General features: G+C 42.1%; 1 protein-coding gene across 2 annotated transcripts in view; it reads left to right on the top strand.

The window, feature by feature from the left end:
• Positions 1-22,159, top strand: part of SERGEF (secretion regulating guanine nucleotide exchange factor) — a 254,334-nt gene that overhangs the window by 62,267 nt on the left and 169,908 nt on the right. For both annotated transcript variants that reach the window (XM_054027820.1, XM_054027819.1), the window contains exon 9: positions 643-809. In XM_054027820.1, the coding sequence (XP_053883795.1) occupies positions 643-809 (167 nt within the window). The remainder of the gene's footprint in view (positions 1-642; positions 810-22,159) is intronic.

A 22,159-nucleotide genomic window follows, 5' to 3' on the forward strand; every position in this document is an offset into this window, starting at 1 on the left:
CTGTTGTCCACTCTCAGCTTCAGGCAATCAGAGGCTAGGGACACACAGAGCATGTTGTGGCACCATTCCCCCATCATCAGTTACCATGCAGAAGAAACCATTATTCTGCAGCTAACAGAAATTTGTGGCAGAAGGTATCTTCTCCGAAGAAGACATAAACCTTATGTTAAATACAGGGACACAGGATGTCTCTGTGCCAGATACTGGGACAGAAGGAAAATCTCTTGGAATTTAATGTTAGCTATTTTATGTGTGTCTCTCTTAAAACAAAACAAAAAGGTTTCTTTTGTAAAACAAATACGTATGAAAATTCTATACAGCACATCTAGAGGATGCAGATTTACTGAGACAATCGCATGTACAATCCATGCCTCATTAGACATGGCATTTCTGTTTGAAAACTAAATGCTGAAGTTTGGGTAAATTGCAATGAGTTTCTCAGCTACATTTTAATACCTTTTCTCCCCTCATGCTCCAAAGAGTAAGTAGATTCCTCACTTTTTCACTGTTGTGTTCTCTGAGCTTTTAGGTAGGGGGCAGTAAACAGTACATAGAGTCGGCTGTTCTAGTTTTGAAATTAGCGTTCCAAACATTGTCTGGCTGTAATGGAGAAATAACCCATAACTATGTATTTGTATTTAGAAACTGGCAAGGTCTTCACGTGGGGTAGAGCAGACTATGGGCAACTCGGAAGGAGTGCGGTGGTTCACGATGGACAAAGACAGGAGGTGCAGAGATCATCTGAACAGCATTTGGAGCAGTTGTCTAATGTGCCAGTTTCAGTGCCTTGCCTCGCTGGAGCATCTCAGGTAAGGGAAAAATGTGTCCTTTTTTCAGCTTTAGAATTTCCCCTCTTTGCACAAGTCAAGATGCTTAGAATGATCTCCTGAAAAAACTTTCTTCAAAATGAAGCAAAAACAGCCCTTCCCTCCCACTCAAGTACTCCAAATTTAAATTGATTCAATTATTTGTAATTCTTAAATAATCATTGTGTTCTGAAGCAAGTTTGTTCTTGGTAGAAGCAGTGAGTGAGGGATTGGAGTTTTCATTAGCAAAAAGATTGCTTTAGGTTTGGTATCTTCTTTAGATGTCAAATTTGAAGAGGAAGTAGTTGCCGCTGTAATACTGTGTAACAGATTAGGTAAGTTGCTTTCTTCTGAAGAAATCTGAATATGCTACAGTTTAACCTATGATCTTCCCGCACTTCACACTGTGTTGCTCATATTGAGTTTCACTCTTAAGGCAGTAGTGTGTTTAGTTTTGAAATGAGAAACAACCTTCCTTTAATGGGCAGCTGAATCCAGAAGGGACAAATAAATTAGTATAACTGGAAAAAATGAAGTTACACAGTATGACAAGTAGACTGTCATTTGAATGGAATTGAAGATCTCTAAGCACATGATTTATAGTCCCTTGACATCATTGGAAAGACTCCCATTGACTTTAGTGGGCTATAGATCAGGCCCTAAATGCTAGAGAATTTCTCAGAGGTTGGACGTAAATACCATCAAGGAGGACTTTTGAAAAGAGTAGTAGACTTATTTTTGATGAAACTGAATAGTCAAACTTACAGGAGTCAGAGTTAAACTGTTAACAAAGAAAGAGCTTGGAAAATTTGACACTATTTAAGGAGCACGTTGGTGCTGCAGCCACTGAAATAGGAAGATTAGGCGGAAAACTAGCCTTCTATACTAAATCTCGAAATTCCTGGAAATGATTAGGTCCCGTAGAACAAAAGCTGGAGCTATTGTTAAACATGAAAATCTTGGTAATAGCCAATATCTTCAGTAGCATTACCATTTTAGAATAATGAGAGCTTTTCCAGTAATGACTGTCACGGTCCCCAAAGTAACTGCACCCCTTCATGATCTTCTTGGGTGACTACACTTAGGGCTCTATCCTCTAGCTATCACTTATCTTAGGGTGGGATCCTGCTATCCACTCCCTACAGACCAGGGAGTTAGACTGCAGACTCCTGTGATTCACTGTGATTACCTCAGCAGGTCTGACTTTAGTTCAGTACCTGCAGTCCTATTTTCTCAGGGGCAATGATGCGGTTAACCAGTGACCGCCTGCTTTTATAAAACAAAGTACTATTCAGAACAAAAGCATTACCAATGAATCATACCTTAAAAACAATAAAACGCTTATATGCAGGTCTTGGCTTACCAGACAGTCATCCGTCTTCTTCATAGAGACCCTTGAGCATTGGCCTGCTAAACCCAGGGTTGTGAGTTCAATCCTTGAGGGGGCCACTTAGGGATCTGGGGCAAAAATCAGTACTTGGTCCTGCTAGTGAAGGCAGGGGGCTGGACTCGATGACCTTTCAAGGTCCCTTCCAGCTCTATGAGATAGGTATATCTCCATATATTATTATTAAGGTCAGAATACTTCAGGCCCTTTTCACAGGGTATGTCTGTCTCAGTCAGAGTTTTATGTCAGTTCTTGAATCGTGTATGAGTGACCCTCCTCTCCAGATCAAAGCTGTTTCTTCATACAGTTTGACATTTTTAGCCAGATCGAACAAGTATATATTATTGCCTCCGGCGAGTGAAACTTTCCCACACTTGTTACTGGCACTAGGAATTTGCATTCTCTCCTCCCACCCCTTGCAAGTGACTTTGGGTCCTATAGAAAATGTTTTAATTTCCTCATTTAGCCAGGAGTGCAATCACTAGCCAGTCCACAAAAATACATACATTTATAAAGTTGATATGATAGTCTTTGAATATCCCATGTGTCCATAGCATCTGTTGCATCTCACTACAGTAGTTTTCAATATTCCAGGCTACCAAAGCATGGCATTTGTCACAATGTCCATGGGAAAATATTGTACAAATAATCTAGTTAAGCACCAAATTATACCTTTCTGTAACTGCAGGTAGTGTAAAGGCTTTGGAAAATATGAAACTAGCAATTTGTCCAATAGCTCCTGTGTGCTACAATACAATACAACATATTATTATAGAGTGCTTTTCATCTCAGGATTTCAAAGCATGTCACACTCCTCCATGAAGCCTTGCAACACCCAAATGAGGTGATATCTATCATTACCCTCATTTTATGGGTAGACTGAGGCAAAAAAGTAAAGTGACTTGTGTAAGACCACACAGCAAGTATCAGGGTTCCCTCTCCACTCTGAACTTTAGGATACAGATGTGGGGACCTGCATGAAAGACCCCCTAAGCTTATATTTTACCAGCTTAGGTTAAAATTTCCCCAAGGTACAATTCCTTGTCCTTGGACGGTGTTGCTGCCACTACCAAGTGATTTACACGAAAATTCAGGAAAAGGGTCACTTGGAGTCCCTATTCCCCCAAAATATTCCCCTAAGCCCCTTTGCCCCCTTTCCTGGGGAGGCTTGAGAATAATGTGAATACCGACCAGACCCTTTGTCTCTAGGACACTGAAAATCAATCAGGTTCTTAAAGGAAGAACTTTATTTAAAGAAAAAGTAAAAGAATCACACCTGCAAAATCCAGATGGAAGATAACTTTATAGGGTAGTAAAAAGATTTAAAACACAGAGGACTGTCTTTGAGGATGCCAGTCCTCCTGGTGCCCACCAGAAAGAGTTTCCTTGTATAAAATCCCTCTTTCTACAACAAACCGGGATCGATTAGAAGAGCTGAGAGGCGGTGGGTTGCTCCATGCCACTGTCCAAGCTCCCTTAAGGCTTTCATCTGCTTCCTGCTCTGCCTGGAACTGTTCCCTTGATGCTGGAGACATCAGTTCCTCAATGGATTGTGGACTTGGGCTTGGTCCCTCTGGAAGCGATGTAGGTAATGGAGCTGTTTCCGTTGACTGTGAGCTGCTCTCCGCTGGTGCACTAGGTTGTATTTTAGGTTCCGGCTGAGCCTCTTGCGCAGGTTTAGCTGCTGCTGCCAGCGCAGGCTCGGTGGTGCCCTCTGGCATTGGAGTTGCAGACGGGGTTGCAAACGCTGGATTCAGTGCTGGCAATAGTTCTGGGACTGGTTCTGGTTGGGTCTCTGGGACTGGATTCACTACTGCTGTTGCAGTCGTTGGCATGGGGTCCAGTTCCACCACCTCAGTCTGGGTCTCTGGTAACACAGACGGGGCCCTGGTAGAAGACTCAGGAACAGGGATAGGTCTGAAGGCTTGCTTAGCCTGGCTGCAGGTGACCATTCCCACCCTCTTGGCTAGCTTCACATGGTTGGCCAAGTCTTCCCCCAGCATCATGGGAATGGGGTAGTCATCAAAGACTGCAAAAGTCCACATTTCTGACTAGCCCTTGTATTGGACAGGCAACTTGGCTGTAGGCAGGTTTAAAGAGTTTAACATGAAGGGTTGAATCGTCACTTGGGCCTCTGGGTTGATGAATTTGGGGTCCACTAAGGATTGGTGGATAGCTGACACCTCTGCTCCAGTGTCCCTCCATGCAAAAACCTTCTTCCCGCCCACACTCACAGTTTCCCTTCGCTCTGGGGGTGTCTGGGAGGCATCTGGGCCTGGGGACCTTTGGTGTGATTGCGGTGTAATGAACTGCAATCTGTTGGGATTCTTGGGGCAGTTGGCCTTCACATGCCCCAGCTTGTTACATTTAAAACATCACCCAGCTAACTGGTCACTGGGGCGAGATGGGTTGCTGGAGAAAGGTGTGGTGGGACAATAAGGTGTTTGGGGTTTTCCTTGGGGTGTAGGTGGGACCTTTGGCTGCCCCCGTTGGTAGGGTGTTGTCTTGGGTTTCCCCTTCTGATATCCGCTCTAACTGCTACTAGCTTTTTACTTTTCCACCCATTTGGTTCTGATCTCCCCCACCTCGATTACAGTTTTGGGCTTCCCATCTAGGATGTACCTTTCTATTTCCTCAGGAACACCCTCTAAGAACTGCTCCATTTGCATTCGGGAAGACAGATCTTCCAGAGATTTAACACTTGCTCCGGATATCCAGGCATTCCAATTTTTTACAATGTGGTAGGCATGTCAGGAAAATACCATGTCTGGTTTCCACCTTAGGGCTCTGAACCTCCAACGGACATGCTCGGTCGGGTGTTAGGCCCATTCTAATTCTGGCCTTTTTTAAAAAAAGTTTATAGTTGTTCATATGTTCTTTAGGCATTTCAGCTGCCATCTGTGCTAAGGGTCCACTGAGCTGCGGCCTCAGCTCCACCATATACTGGTCTGTAGAGATGCTGTACCCAAGGCAGGCCCTTTCGAAATTTTCTAAGAAGGCCTCTGTTTCATCACCTACTTTGTAGGTGGGGAATTTTTTGGAATGGGGAGCAGTACCTGGAGAAGGACTGTTAGGGTTATCTGGTAGACCCAGCTTAGCCCTTTCCAGCTCTAAGCGCGTCAGCTCTACCTCCATATCCAAGCGTTTAGCTTCTGCCTTCAAGCGCTTTGCCTCTTTCCTCTCCTCCACCTCCAACTCTAAGCGCTTAAAGTCCGTTTGTCTTTCTTGTTGCTTCTGTTTCTCTTCAGCTTCCAATCTGACTAATTCCAGTTTTTTCTAGACCTCACTTTCCGTCATCTTTGCTAGCCTTCCTGCGCTTAGCCTAGCCTAGCCCGAGAGCTAGGAAAAAAAAAAAAAACCAGCTTGTGAATTCCCTTGCTGTAGCTTAACTACTCTGCCCTCAGGCAAAGGGGGGGGGGGGAACCTCCAGCTGCTCTCAGCTTAAAAAAAAAAAAAAGGGTCCTTTAAAAAAACAAAACAAACAAACAAACAAATAAAACCAAACCTCCCTGGTTTTCAAGCAGCCAAAAGGAAAAAAAAAGTGTCCTTTTAAAATCCTGAGGTCTATACTTCTGATTCAAAATGATCCCACCAGTGCCACCATATCAGGGTTCCCTCCCCACTCTGAACTCTGGGGTACAGATGTGGGGATCCGCATGAAAGACTTAAAGATTTAAAACACAGAGGACTCCCCTCTGGACTCAACTTCACAGTTACAAACATAGGAATAAAACTATCTTTTAGCACAGGGAAAATTCACAAGCTAAAACAAAAGATAATCTAATCTATTTCCTTGCCATACTTAAAATTTTTGTAATCTTAGATGGATCATTTCAGGTAGGTTTTCAGGAGATGTTTTACCTGCCTGGTCTTTCTCTCTGTCCGGAGAGGAAACAGAGCACAAACAAGAACCTCCCCTCCCAGATTTGAAAATATCTTCTTTCCTTATTGGTCCTTCTGGTGAGGTGCCAACCAGGTTATTTGAGCTTCTTAACCCCTTACAGGTAAAGCGATTCAGTACAGCTGCAAGGGGGGAGTTAATACTACCCTTTTCTTTATGTTTATGATAGCAAGTCAGTGGCAGAACCAGGAATAAAAACTGAGTCCTAGCTCAAAGTCCTTTGTTCTAGCCACTAGACCATGCACAACATTATTACTATTAACTTTTATATGTATTATGGGTAATGCATAGAGATCTTAATCAGGATTGGGGTCCCATTGTGCTAGGTGCTGTACAAACTCATGGGAAGATATAGCCTTTGCCCTGTGGGAACTTATTATTTAAGAAAACAAGTGATTCATGGAAGGTGGAGATGTATTCCATTTTTATACACCTTGAAACAGAAAATATGAGTAAAAATCACCTCAACTTCATTCAACTGCCCTCATCCCTATTCATCCTTGTAGGTTTCACAGAAGGACTGTGTCTGAAGACAGATTTGTGGTTGCAGAAGGGACCAGCCTTGTAGACTGGGATGGAGTTCCAGGCATAGGGGACAGTGTGAAAGAAGGCATAGGGCTGGTTGTGGGAGAAGGGTGGTCAAAGCAAGCATCACTGCTGCAGCAGTAGGGATATGGGATGATGGGAAAAGAAGCAAGAGCAGATAAGACCAGGGGCAGAGCTCTGAATGGCCTTGAACAATTAGGTTACAAAAAACCAAAATGATTCCAGAACTCAGGTGGAGTCTGCAGTCTACCTATAAGATTTAAATCTTAATTTCAAGTGCAAATTGCAGTGTGAGCACCACACCAGACAGAGGGAAGAAGGAAGTTGCAGTAAATAGGGTGCTTGTCTGGGATTTAGAAAATTTGGGTTCACTTCCTACTCATGAGGGCATTCTGTGCCTAAAAATTCTGCACACAATATTTAAAAAATCTGCAAAACTCTGCAAGATGTTTGGTTGCTTGTAGTTCTTTGGGGAGGTAGGTTCTAAATGCCCAAATCAATGAAAGCGACAATACCTAGATGTACAGTAATTCAGAAACAGCTACAAACTTCACCTCTGACCAGGGGAATTGAATGGTTGTAGACCTCTGCTTTTCCATTTGACTCCAACTATCCTCCTGCATGTGCTTCTGTTCAGTTCATCCTTTACTAATATTATACTCTTAGCAGGGGTGAAAGTAACTTACAGGATTTACCGGTACTGCCGGAATCCTGGGGGGCGTGGCCTCATCCGGAAGAGGTGTGGTCTCAACCAGAAGAGGCGGGGCCTCTCAAGATTTAAAGGCCCTGGGGCACCGGCTGTGTCTGGGAGCCCCAGGGCCTTTAAATCAACCCGGGGCTCCCAGCTGCAGCCCAGCTGGGCTCGGGCGTGGATTTAAAGGGCCTGGAGCTCCCGCAGCTGCGGGGAGCCCCGAGCCCTTTAAATCCCCGCCGTGGAAGCCAGTGCGGTCCGGCATGGCGTACTGGCTCTTGCCGATACGCCGTACCGGACCATACTGCTTACTTTCACCTCTGACTCTTAGGCTGGGAATTTGAGTTCAAGTTAATCAGTGCTCGTCTTCATCCCCTCAGAACTGTCAGATTAATCAGCAATGGCCGACTTGTCCGCCTTTCCTGCTGTTGCCACCTCAAGGAGAGGCCTGAATTAAACATCTGCGCTTTGAGGTTGCCTCTTTTCAGTGAGACTAGGGAGGTTTAGGAGAAAACATTAAGAAGATAGCAGAGTTTAAAGGAATACAGGTGGATTGATTCAAGTGCACTATTGGCAAAAAAAGGACAGACTGAAGTTAACCTTAACTCCAATGTTCAGTTTAGGAGACAGTTCTTAAAAATAATGTAATCTTTATCCTGGGTAAAGCCAGGTGATATTGTTTTGATTAACAGAAATTTTGTTGAAAAATGCATTTTTTGAGGGGTTGGAAACAAAACTGATTCCCCCCCCACCCGAAATGTTGAAAAAAACTGTTTCAACATTTCAGTTAGAAAATGTTGACATTTTGTTTAAAAAATGTCATTTTGAAATGCCATTTTGAGTCTACATTCAAAACGTTTAATTAGACCTGAACAAAATTATTTGGGTTTTTCGTTTGTTGTGATAAACCAAAAAATTCCATTTCTGTTCAAAACAATCCTTTTTTGGATTTTTCAGTTCAGCCATTGAATGGAAAAAATCAATTATTCACTTATCTCTGCTCCTGAGCCTATTTGTAAGCGTATATAAATGAATTTTTGGCAAGGCTATAATCTGCTGGTTGCTTCTTGACATGAGTTAGCATCGTTTAAAAATACAAGGGGAAAATTGTGTTCAGATAGTACTCAGGCCAAACATAAATAAGTTTGCTTTTTATTGTCAGTTTAAGGCTACTGTCCTGTCCTTAATGCATTCTGTGATCCCTACTATGCAGCTTGTTGCCTTTACTCATGTGGTTGACCTACTATTTTCTTCTGCAAAGGGTGGTGATTGTTCTGTGTTGCAAATATTCATGATGCCAGATCAGTCTGGACTGAAAATCTCCTTGTTTCTGAGTGAACCATATGTTGCTTTAATGTAGCTTAATTCCATTACATGTATTCACTTGGAAATATTGTTCTTAGGAAGCATAAGCAAAATCTTTTTCTTTTTTCTTCTTTCAATGTAAACAATGGGAAACAAAAATCAATAAAAAGGACAATCTTACAGCAACATAATGACTGCCCAGCAGTTTTAAAGGGTTGTCTTCTTTCAATGATAGCTTAAGCTTATAAAGAGTTAGTATCTATATTAGAATCATAAAGCATCATGTGTATAAATCTACTGAATAATTATATTGCAGATAAATATATTATTTCCCTTTCTGTGCAGAATAAGTCACTGAGAAGAAATTTCAAGTTTGTGCTGAAATCAGTTGTGTGGCATTATGCATGAGGTGCTTTTGTGTTGTATGGCATCCTTGATTGGGCCTCTTAGGAACATCTGATTCGTCTATTGCCTGATGTACATTCATATCCGCTGCTCTTGAGATGAAAGGACAAATGGAGATTAAATACAAATGGATTGAAATTTGATTAGCTTCTCTGTTTAGTGAATGTTACAAAGATCTAGTTTATCATTTCCTTCTTCTCAAAATGCTTCTCCAGCCTGTCTGGTATTTTTGGTCTTAATAGTTACCCTTTTACTGTTTGTGATATGTTTGGCGTGTCATTCATTGCAGCAAACATTCACAGTAAGCAATAAACTGAGAAGAAGTCATTATATATGACTAAATGGCTTTCACTAAATTGAAGGGAAGAAGGGATATTTTCTCTCTGGGAATAAAGAATTGCCTTCACATACAGCCACATTCTGATTATAGCCCTAATCTCACTAAAGGAAGTTCTGCTAGTTTGCAGCTGTTCTGGGCAGTGAATACTGGAGTTTCTTAATGAAAAGAAAAATTAGAGCAGTGAAGTGAAAAAATGACTTGCTGCATTACACTGTCACCATCAAATGAATGGCTGTGTGTGCTTAGTCCACCCCATCCATATCAAGCCAGTGTAATAATGGAGTATGCAAGGGGTCTACCATGCATCTCAGGGCTGGAGACTAAGAATACCCTGAGCTGGAGTAGCTGCTCCTGGACCTGTTGTGTGGCTCCCGTGACGCTGCCCCCCCCCCCCATGGAGCCAGTGTGGAGACCTTTCCCATGGTGTGTAGGGATTGTGCAAGCACTGCCATGTGGCTACTTCCCCTGTGCAGGGCATTAGTGGTGCGGTGTGTGTTGCACTGGCCTTCTGCGTTTGGGGTGAATTTTACTGTGCAGTTAGGTATAGCTGGCTTTGTTAATACTTTACCCACTTTGCTGCACTTTTTGATTCCTTTGTTCGTCCATAAGCCTTTGAAAGGCACTTGCTTTTATTTTTTCCCCACATCACTATATTATATAGATATATAAATAATATTGTACTTGCAAGTGATCAAGATTAGCTACAAAGTGCACAATCTCAGCTGCTATGATAAGATCACAAATCTCCCTGGGGAACTTCGCCTCTAGACTCCTGTAAATGGAGTAAAGGGAAACCCTAATATCTTGGAATAATAATATACTTCAATAAAGACCCAGTATGAGAAAATCTACTTCAAACTACTCTTCTAGTTTATATTGTGACTTCTGATGGTAAGTCAATAAATATTTCTTAAAATCTTAATCATAGCTTTATTTATAAAATGTGTCAGCAAGGGAATGAAAATGAGCACTTGGCAAGATAACATATTCATGACCTTTGAGTTACATATTACCTGCGTAGCTCTGCGTCAGAGTGCTGAGAGCCAGTGGTGGACCTAGCACTCTGATCACTTAAGCCCTAGCTAGTTCCACCAGGAAAGGCCTGATGGAGGAGGAGAGAACTTTATTGCCTAAGCAGAGTGTGGGGGAAGAGGGGTTTGATGAGCTAAGGAGCTAATTATCCCACCAACTGGGGGGGGGGGGGTAGTTAAAAACACAGTAAGGAAGAGCAAAAGGGAATGCTGGCAGAGCCCATAGGAAGAAAAGTCTCAGACTGGTGAGGTCTCTTTTGCTTCCTTTCCGTGGAGAAAAAGTTGAGGATTAGGAAAAGCTGTAAATAGACTTGCTGCACAGGATTCTGACTGGGCCTTTTTTGGTGAGGGTAATAAATAAAATTCATAGAGGTGATAACCAAACAAATGACATCTTGGACTGTTTGTGAGGGATCTCAGGACAGGAGAGGAGTCTGCCCTGTTACAAGTTCATATGGGTTTATTTGTTCCATTGAATGCTGTAAAGGTTTGTAGCCATGGTCCATATATTCGAGTAAAAATCTGAAAACAGAAATAAGTTTTATTTCTCTGTAAGAGAAATCCTATAGATACCAACCCTGAAATGCCAGATTTTGCTGTGTAGCATTTGAGAGCATATGTATGTTAACTCAGTCACTAAGCTGATTTAAAAATGGAGAGTTTTATGAGGGGATATAATAATAATGTTCTACTCTTTCCAAGTGCAGTAACTTTTTAATTAGTAAAGAAAATATCTCATTAAAAGTGTTGGTGAAAAATAAAAGCTTCTGTTAACACTAGCTCCTTGTTTCAATTCCGGGGTTTGAGCAGTGCCGTTGAATTGCTAGGTCACCGCTCATTATTATTATTTATATGACAGACACTTAGAGTGCCCCGTGTATTGGCACTGTACACAATCATAGTAAAATATGATCTCTGTCCTGATGAGTTTATAATGTAAGTAGACAAGACAGACAAAGGCTAGGCGTGGAAATGGAGAAGTGAAGTGACTTGCCCACAGTGAACTGCAAAGCTAGGAACAGAAGCCAGGGCTTCCAAGGCCCAGTCCAGAGCTCTCCTCTATAACTGAAGGGGAAAGTTACCTGATGTGTGCATGCCATAAATAGTACTGATTATCCTGATCTTAATCCTGACCCTGTTTTGGTTCCTTTGTACTGCTGTCACTGTGCAAAGTGGCCAGAAAGCTACTGGATCGCTACAGCTAGTGATTCCCCATCATGGGGTTGACCCAGTTGCTGGAGAGGTGGCACAGGTTGTTTCCACCCCCTTCCCTGCAGCCCCTAATGTAGGGTGCGTGGTGGGCTAATTCCTGCAGGAAGGGGTCATGGCTGGAACGCACTGCTTTCCAGTAATCCCTGGCTGGCAGACAGTCCTTTTACACCATAGCCAGCCAGGTGTGCTTTAGAGCAGCCTTGGGGATATTGGATGCAGCTGAAAGTTGGGGCACCAGAACTCCAAACTTCTTTCAGTGTTGGAAGTTTGTTCCATCTCCAAATCTTTCATACGTGGTACATTCTGGACAGTATAAAGGTTACTTCTGAGCTCCAGTACAGGTATTATTAATGCTCCTAAAAAAGCTGCCACTATAATGACCCTTCCTTTTCACTTGAAGGAATACATTTGTTTCAGTTTATTCTTTTTATAAAAAAACATGGTAGGCTTTGAGGTATTATCTATGACCCAGGTCGGGGGTGGGTGTCCATTCCTCAATTCCGTAATTCTCACTAATGTTAATAGTTCATATGCATATACAGTTGTGGTAATTTTGAATGTGTTATTAGAAAGCATATGCTTGGAAGAACATAGAATAATTTGCCCTGTAACCTATGTGGGGGCAGATTATCCCACATCTGCCTACTGTGGTGTACTTAAAACTTTCTCTGAAGCATCTTGTTCTGGCCAGTCAAAGACAGGATACTGGACTAGTTGGACTTAGTTTCTGATCCAGCATGGCAGTTCCTGTATTCCTGTATACCCAAACCATGGGTTCAATAAGAAGTTCAGAGCTCCCTAATAATTTTTGTTGCCCTCCGCTGGATTCTCTCCAATTTGTCCATATCCTTTCTGTAGTGGGGGAGGGCCCAAAACTGGACGCAATACTCCAGATGTGGCCTCACCAGTGCCGAATAGAGGGGAATAATCACTTCCCTCGGTCTGCTGGCAATACTCCTGCTAATGCAGCCCAATACACCGTTAGCCTTCTTGGCAACAAGGGCACACTGTTGAGTCATATCTAGCTTCTCATCCATTGTAATCCCCAGGTCCTTTTCTGCAGAACTGCTGCTTAGCCAGTCAGTCACCAGCCTTTAACAGTGCATGGGGTTCTTCCGTCCTAAGTGCAGGACTCTGCACTCGTCCTTGTTGATTCTCAACAGATTTCTTTTGGCCCAATCCTCCAATTTGTTTAGGTCACTCTGGACCCTATCCCCACCCTCCAGCTTATTTACCTCTTCCCCCAGCTTAGTGTCATCCGTGAACTTGCTGAGGGTGCAATCCATCCCATCATCCAGATCATTAATGAAGATGTTGAACAAAACTGGCCTCAGGACAGACCCCTGGGACACACCGCTTGATACTGGCAGCTAACTAGACATCAAGCCGTTGATCACTACCCGTTGAGCCCAATGATCTAGCCAGCTTTCTATCCACCTTATAGTCCATTCATCCAATCCATACTTTCTAAACTTGCTGTCAAGAATACTGTGGGAGACCGTATCAAAAGCTTTGCTAAAATCAAGATATATCATGTCCACTGCTTTCCCCATATTCACAGAGCCAGTTATCTCCTCATAGAAGGCAATCAGGTTGGTCAGACATGACTTGCCCTTGGTGAATCCATGTTGCATGTTCCTGATCACCTTCCTCTCCTTCAAGTGCTTCAAAATGGGTTCCTTGAGGACCTGCTCCATGATTTTTCCAGGGACTGAGGTGAGGCTGACCAGTCTGTAGTTCTCCCGATTCTCCTTCTTCCCTTTTTTAAAGATGGGCACTATATTTGCCTTTTTCCAGTCATCCAGGACCTCCCCCGATCACCATGAGTTTTCAAAGATAATGGCCAATGGCTCTGCAATCACATCAGCGAATTCCCTGAGAATCCTCGGTTGCATTAGGTCTGGACCCATGGACTTGTGCATGTCCAGGTTTTCTAAATAGTCCTTAACCTGTTCTTTCACCACTGAGGGCTGCTCACCTCCTCCCCATACTGTGCTGCCCAGTGCAGCAGTCTGGGAGCTGACCTTATCTGTGAAGACCGAGGCAAAAAAAGCATTGAGTACTTCAGCTTTTTCCATATCATCTGTAACTAGGTTGCCTCCCCCATTCAGTAAGGGTCCCACACTTTCCCTAACCACTTTCTTGTTGCTAACATACCTGTAGAAACCCTTCTTGTTATCCTTCACATCACTTGCTAGCTGCAACTCCAATTGTGCTTTGGCCTTCCTGATTACACCCCTGCATGCTCGAGCAATATTTTTATACTCCTCCCTAGTTATCTGTCCAAGTTTCCACTTCTTGTAAGCTTCCTTTTTGTGTTTAAGCTCACCGAAGATTTCTCTCATTTGTATCATTCCCAAAGACTTGGTCTTGTCATCTATTTGTAATGAACTTTGCTACCCTGAGATATACTTGAAAACATGATTTCTTGCCTTATTGAAGGAGAAGATGGTTTTGTGACTAAAGCACAGGACTGGAAATCATGTTATTGGCTCTGCTGCAGATGATGTGAGTTGCAGCTGTTTCCCTATCTTTAAAAATGAGGTAATAAATGTTCACAAAGTGTGTTGAGGATCTTTAAGGGAACAAACTATGGGCTTAAGGCAAAGCCCATTGAAGTCACTGGGAATCTTCCCATTGCCTTCAGTGGGTACTGGATCAGGCCCTGCATAAGTGCAAAATATTATTGCTCACAGTGATTAAGTTTAATATTCTTCATATGGTGTCAGTATAGAATCCTTTATAGCCTTCTTTTATGGGAAGCCACCATACTCCATGAGTCTTCCTGTATGAATTAAAAAGAAATGATAAATAATAATTGACCTCTGATTGCTTTACAAAGGTTAATACACACTTTTAACCCCATTATACAGATACGGGAAACTGAGACAGAGAGAGTTTATGACTTTCCCAAGTTCCTATGTTGAGTCAGGGGCAAAGCTGAGTAGAGAAACCAGGGGTCCTGACTCAGTCTCATTGTCGAATCACTTAGACCTCTTTTACACTCTAATGGTCAGGACATAGTCACTCACTCCGCTTCACTGCATTCTTCTCATCTGCATATGGTTTGGTCAGCTGTTGTAAATTGGTATAACTCCATTGAAACCACCACCTGAGAATCTGGCCCTATATTTCTTTTGTGGCTAAAGGGCTCACGTTCATTTGCTCAGCTAACTCTGACCTGTACTCTTCAGAAGTATAGCACCACTTAAGTGAAGTCCTGCAGTGTTGGGACTGATGTAGGTCCCACTGTGAATACATTGAGGCACTGATTGCTGCTGAAGCTTCACTTTGGTTGGCATTGTGAATTAAAGATGAGGCTCTCCTGAAACTACCTTATTGGGCAATTCGGGATACTTTTCCTCATTATTATTTATAAATGATTATCTATTAAGTACTAACAGTGTATTCTGTACTGTACAAAACTCAGGATGACACTGTTCTTGCTCCAAGGAGCTCAACATCAAAATAGACAGGCAGAACAGCTCACACATATAAATGCTTTGGATGACTGGAGGAAGAACTCAGTGGAGCTACACCGATTTAAATACTGGGTGTGAGGCTGCATTTCTTCCTTAGCAGTTAGTAGATTTTGTGGAAGAAGTGGAAAGGGAAAGGGATTTGAATGAAGTGTGCTCTCTAAACCATAATATCATCCTATCCAGAAAAGGAGCTTGGCTGGTTTTGCTGTGTCACTGGCAGTTCTGCCTCGTTCTGGTGATGACTCCGTAAATGGGGACAAGTCCTTTTTGCTAGTATTTATAGAGTGCCTGTGGCAGGGTGAGGAGGACTGGCACATCACTACCAATCCATCTCCTCTGTACATTTGGAATGCTTGGGGTTGCTGATTAAACTCACAGGCTTTCATGAGAGACACCTGTGGATCCAGAGCTCTGTTTTAATGTACTCAGTTTAGTATGAGAGGGAGCCCTGGTCTAATAGTTAAATCCGAAAATTGGGAATCATTCTGATCTCTGCCATCAATTTATTCTGTCGCTCTGGCCACGTCAGTCAACCTCTCCGTTCTTCTGTTTGTACATCCATAAAGCAGATATATAAAATGTACCTACCTTAAAATGGTGGTAGGAGACATAATTAACTTATATCTATAAAATGCATTGAGATCCTTAGATGAAAGGAGCTATATTAATGCATTATCATCTTTTGTCTCAATATCGGTATATTGATTTTATTGCATTGGCATCTAAAGACAATAGAAGAAAACAGTTTCCTTTTGGTTCTTTTTTTTAGATGCCTTATTGAGTTTAGATTTTACTTTTGCAATTAACCCCCTTCATTACTAAAGAAATTTTTTTAAAATTAAAAACACAGTTAAAAATTAAATTTCCTTTCTTTTACTCCCCTTATCCCCACATACTTTTTTAAAGAACTGCTCCTCATTTCTTTCTTTGTGGGGTATGCCGGTGGTGTCTATCTCAGAAAGAGGTGGAAATTAACAGTGTGGTGTTGGAAACTCGCTTACCAAAGATAGGCTCCCTAACCTGGTGGTGTTTTGAGTCTGAAATAGAACTGAGATCAGGTGCCTGAGGGGTTTGTCATAGAAAAGAGTTGAAGTATCAATGAGCTGCTAATTTGGTCAAGAGTTGTTGCCCAGATGAAAAGGTTTTGTTTATGCTACCTCAGTCTATCAGATGGATGTGTTAGGTACCTGCATTCTGATACTTCATTATAAATGAGAAAAATGTACCCCATGTCATCTGTTTTTATAACTAGTGAGATCAGGAGGAAGCAAGTGTTACACTGGTTTTAAGGGCACAGTGCTTTATTTCTGGCTATTGTAATTTAGAATTAGCTCATTATTTTAGCCTAATTCTTAGCTGAGACGAATACATATAACCTGTCAGTCTGATTGGTAGGTAATGTAACATTCTCTTTTCTGTCCGTAGAGGCTTTATCCACTTGGCTCTTTAGACTGATTGCCTCTGAGAAACTGAATTGTCTGAGTTCTCCTTGATTGGTATTTAAGATACATTGATAAAATAGCAGTATAAGGATGTTCACTTTAATTTCTTGTAAACAGGGAGCATCAATTTCTTGGCTTCTCAGTTTATTTTGCATGATACTGAAATGTACACAGGTGGAATAAATAAAGGCTCAAGGGTAATGAATTCCTAATGTAATTCACTAATGTTTGTGTCAATTAAAAATAGAGATAAAAGTTTGTGTTGAAACTATTAAAACTACCTCAGGTAAAAATGGTATTGAATTTGTCAAAGGAATATAAAAACAGATACTCTTGATTCCCCCCCCCCTTAAGATGTTAAGCTAGTTGTAGCAATTAGTTTGGTAGCGAAAAAGCAAAAGTTACTAATCCATGAGATTTCCAGTGAAAACTCCACCAGCAAATATGGTAGCTGCCTAAGAGAGTTGCTAAGATAGCCATGATTCAGAGAAGCAAGCCTGTGTAGGATAGAACTTGAGCATGTCCTGAAATTGATGTATGTGCTTATGTCCACTGAAATTAAGCTTTAAAATTAAGCATGTGCTTCAGTGCTGTCTTGAATTGGGGCCATCTGTTGTAGGCTGCAGAAGGAGTAAGCCAGGAGCTCTCTTAGGTATCTTGGAGAATATATTAAGTTGGAGAATATATTAAGGCCTTTCTGTCCCCTTCGCAACCCACAGAGACAAAAGGTGTCAATGACACTGACAATACTATAAAATAGAACAAAAAAGACGAGACCAAAAATAATCTCTATTCACATTCTTCAGGGATTCTCCTAGAATACAGCCTTAGAGGCAGGAACTAAAAAATTAGATTTGCTTGTCATTTTGGTCAGGTCTCCTCCTTTCTCTTTTTCATTCTCTTTCTCCTTTCATACGAGAAACTGAGGGTGGTAACATAGGGATGTAGGACAGGCAGGGACCTCCTGAGTCATGGAGACAATTCTCCTGCTATCACAGGGAACTCTTGTCATTTATCAAGCTCCATCTTAAAACTATTGGGGGCTGTTCCAGAACCTCACTCCTCTGACGGTTAGAAATCTTCTTCTAACATGAGTTCGAACTTCTAACAACTCCTTGAAACCATTCACAACCCATCAATTAAATACTTGTCCTATCTCATACAAGCATGATCCCAGTTCATAATGTCATATTGTGACCTTGTTAGAGTGGTGGTACAAAGCTGCCCCCATGCATCCATGCGCTGGCTATCTGCACGGTGGATAGCAGTGAGGGAGAGGAAGAAGGATCCATAGACCCATTTGCATAGGTGGGTTAGAGAGGATGGAATCTTTCCAATGTGCTGGCCAAGCTGTGCTGTGCCGGAGAGAGCAGACACAATTTACTCCCACCTCAAAACAGCTGGGAAAAGGGAGGGATCTTGCGAGTTGGTGAGTCATAGCTTTCCTTACAGACTGTCTCTGGGGCAGCATAACACCATGCTGCTCCCAGCACTGCACTCATGGTCAAGTCACAGCTGAGCCCCGTTGGCGGTTGTTAAATATTCTTATTACTCTAGCAAAAGCTAGTAATGCTTTCAGTGCCAGGCATGAACATGGTGCAATATAATTACTACCTACAAATAATTTATCATGCACAGACCTGTAAAAATAAACTAATAGTATGTCTAAATACAGTGAAGTCTGCATGAAAAGCTGCCTATCATAATACGTAGCTCTTAGCACTTTTCATCAATAGATCTCAAAGCTCTCTACAAAGTAGGTTAGCATCACTATCCCCATCTTATAGAAGAGGAAACTGAGGTATAGAGAAATAAGTAATTTGCCCATGGTCTACCCACAGGCCAGTGGCAGAGCTGGGCATAGAACCCAGGTCTGCTGAATTTGAATACGGTGCTCTATTCACTGAGCCACAGTGCTCTGAAGAGAAACTGAAGTATTAGCCTGTCTGGAGTGGCTTATGAGCATGTGTGCCAACCTCAGGGCAGACTGTCCGGGAATGGGGCACAAACCCCAAACTTGCTGTGTGTTCTAGAATTAGATTTCACCAACCAAGTAACAAGTGTGAACTCCTAAAACACTATAACAGCCCTAACATGGAGTCACAGGCAGTCCTGTTAGGCGCTCTACTCTGTCTTACCACCTCAGGCAAGCATGACTTTGTGGTAGATGGTCACATTACACCAAAGATCACAAAATATTCAGGTACTCCCAGTCCCAGTCACTTACCCCAGATCAATTTGCACCTTAGATCTCTCAGCAAGGATAATGTTTGTAGCCAGTCCTGTAACAAACTAACTAATGATTTATTAACTAGGAAAAAAGAGTCATTTACAAGGTTAAAGCAGGTAACACCCACACAAATGAATTAGTCGGGTTTCAAAAGGTAATAACAACTTCTATAGTAAGCAGAATCTGTATATCCTTTAGGGCTAAGCCAGGCAAAACAGCTGGGGACTCCTTGCATATGCTTAGGCTATGTCTATGCTACCACTTATGTCAGTATAACATATGTTGCTTAGGGGAGTGAATAAGCCACCCCTCTGAGCAACATAAGTTACACTGAACTAAGCGCTGGTGTGGAGTGCTGCTCCCACCGACATAGCTGCTGCGGCTTGTTGGCAGTGGATTAATTAAGTCGACGGGAGAGCTCTCTCCTGACGGCTTACAGTGGCCACATGAGATCTTATAGCAGTGCAGATGTGCCGCTGTAGGCTCTCTAGTGTAGGCACAGCCTTGGAAATCCTCATCCCTCAGAGTCCAAGCGGCATAGGAATAAGTAGTTCTCCTTAACAGCCATTTTTATTCCCTTCCCCTGGTGTTTAAACTGTGATGGGCCGAGGACTTGGGCACGTGCCCTCTTCAGGGCTTTGGGGAAGCAATCGACAAAGTCTTTGTTCCACTATGGCCAATTTGGATTCAGTAGTCCTTCCTGACGGGCAGGAGATAATGCCTTCTGTAGGAATCCAGCATTTTGCATTAGGTGAAGTATTTTTTCCTGTTTGGTGAGTTCTGTAGTTCAGAACAAACATTTTACAGTTATAGAACAAACACGTATTACCTTTTAGCATGGGATATAGAGGTTATAAGTGAGATTAATGCATGCAGCAATTTACAAGCATTTCCTAAAGTCTACACACTGCTCACATTGATATAAGTCCAATACCTATCTTAACAATACTACACACAGGTGAGACAGACTGGTTTTCAGCTATGTATTTGTCAGTGTTCAGTGAAGCCTAAGGGCCTTGACATGAGTTGACACCTGGTTTGCCAGCATCACATTTGCAACGTCTTAAGGTGTAGAAGTTCTGCTTCACCTCATTCTAAGACTGCCTCCGAGGAGCAAATTTATCAACAGCCCTGAGAGCTTGCTTAAAGAGGTTTCACTATATGAAATAGCAAATGATGCCATAATACTGTCCAGGCTTAACGGATATGCACATGGACCAGTGCCAAATCCAAATGAAATTATGGTTTAAGGCAAGAGGTTGGTAGAAAATGCCCAAGAGCATGCAGTTTTTCCTTCTCAATTTGTCATCAGAACAGTTACAGAGAAGAGATTAACAAATCAATACAGTCTAAAATGAGAGAAAATCGATAGAAAACTGTAGTGGACTAGAACAAAGCTATCAATTTACAGTATTCTGTGCAGAGAACTCTCATCCAAGCCTTCTTTTATTGATGAAAAATAATACAAAAATGGCTATTTTGGGGCAGATTAATTATCTGTTTTACTTGGCTGACCTTCATGACCTCAAGCCTTGCCACATTACATTTCATGGTTCAGCACTACTAACTTTTCCTCTTATTAGTGCTGTATTATAGTTAAGGTTTTGTCAAATAGATTTATAAGTGTGCCATAAAATCATATGCAAGCTAGAATCTGGCATATAGTGTGTCACCCCAGGAAAAGTCTTCAACCAACCAACCAAAAGTCAAGAAAAAACATTGTTTTATTTTTATAGGAATTAGTTGGAACATGGTCACATAAATTATTTACCTCTTTGCTCACCAGCATTTATAAAAATATCATTACTGTTTTCTCTGTTTTCAAATGAAAATGGACTCTTTTACTGATGATATTATACAGGTTATTGGAAAAATATTCAGAGCAACGTTGGGATATTGCATCGCATACTACAAATGGATGACGTGGGGAGATCTTAATGGTTCCAAATTAGCTTTTGTTGTCTGTTGAATTGGTACATTGAACTTTCAGAAATGATTAGATGCTATGTGGCTTCAAACATGGAATAAAGTATCTTTGAATAAAGTATGAACATGGAGTAAAGTATCTCTGGACTGTACTTTGACTATTTCTCTCTCCTGTAAAATTTGCTTTTACTTTTTTGGTATTGCATTTGAACTTTGAATATGTTCATATTGATACGTTGTTGAAACTGGCACCTTTGCTCCTCTAATGTTCCCAATCTTTACCTCTCTTTAATCCACTTCCTCCATAAACACCTTCACGCTTTCTCACATGTGGCTGATTCTATGTGTCACAAGCTTTGCAAAGCCACTGTTTAATCCTCCTTTGTATCTCTCCTTATGACTAACTTCTGCTGTGATGCTTACACAATGCTGCCAGGTGATACAGGCAGGTGGTGAGTTTCATTATGTGTGTGGGTAGTCTCCATGAAAGCATATTTGTGTTATTTTTACTTCATCCTCCCACCTACTGGTTTCTCATTCACCTGTTGTGGTCTTGTTATTAACCTAGACTGTAAGCTATTTCGGATACCAGTTGCCTTTGAACTACATGTCTGGTTTGTATGGTGCTTATATAATGGAGCTTCTACGTGAGTTGCCACCACAATACAAACAATAATACGCAAAGGGAGACCAGGAAGTAATGTACATAATAATGCATAGTCTATTTATATAAATCCAGGAAATTAGAGATGTTCGATAGCAGCTGGTCTAAACTTATCCCTATTTTAAAATGCTCCCTAAAAGCTTGAACCTGGTCCCACCAAAGTCAATTGCAAAACTCCCACTAAGTTCTGTGGAGAAATCAGCTAAAGTCACTTAATCCTATGCTCCAGTCACTGATTTGTTGTAGGGTGATTTGCATTTCATAAGAATTAATTTCTTTGCCATGAAGGAAGTACATAAGGACCATTTTTAAATCTTTGTTCCAGTGTTAGGAATAAGAAAATGATGAATCCCCTAGAACAGTGTTTGCCAAACTTGGGACGCCAATTGTGTAGGGAAAGCCCCTGGCGGGCTGGGCCAGTTTGTTTACCTGCTGCGTCCGCAGGTCTGGCCGATCGGGGTCCCACTATTCCAGGCCAAAGGGAGCTGCTGGAAGTGGCGTGGGTCTAGGGACATACTGGCCGCCACTTCCAGCAGCTCCCATTGGCCTGGAGCAGCGAACTGAGGTCAGTGGGAGCCGCGATTGGTGGAACCTGCGGACGGGGCAGGTAAACAAACCGACCCGGCCCGCCAGGGGCTTTCCCTACACAAGCGGCATCCCAAGTTTGGGAAACACTGCCCTAGAAGATTGGTTCACAAAGTGCAAGCTCTTGAGGAGTTCTGCAATTCTCCCTCCACCCAAGTATTCAACTGTGTATATTATTCTTCCTGGTAATGCATGATTAGCAAGGC

Source organism: Malaclemys terrapin, chromosome 4, assembly GCF_027887155.1.
Source record: "Malaclemys terrapin pileata isolate rMalTer1 chromosome 4, rMalTer1.hap1, whole genome shotgun sequence".
In the NCBI taxonomy this organism is placed as follows: Eukaryota; Metazoa; Chordata; order Testudines; family Emydidae; genus Malaclemys; species Malaclemys terrapin.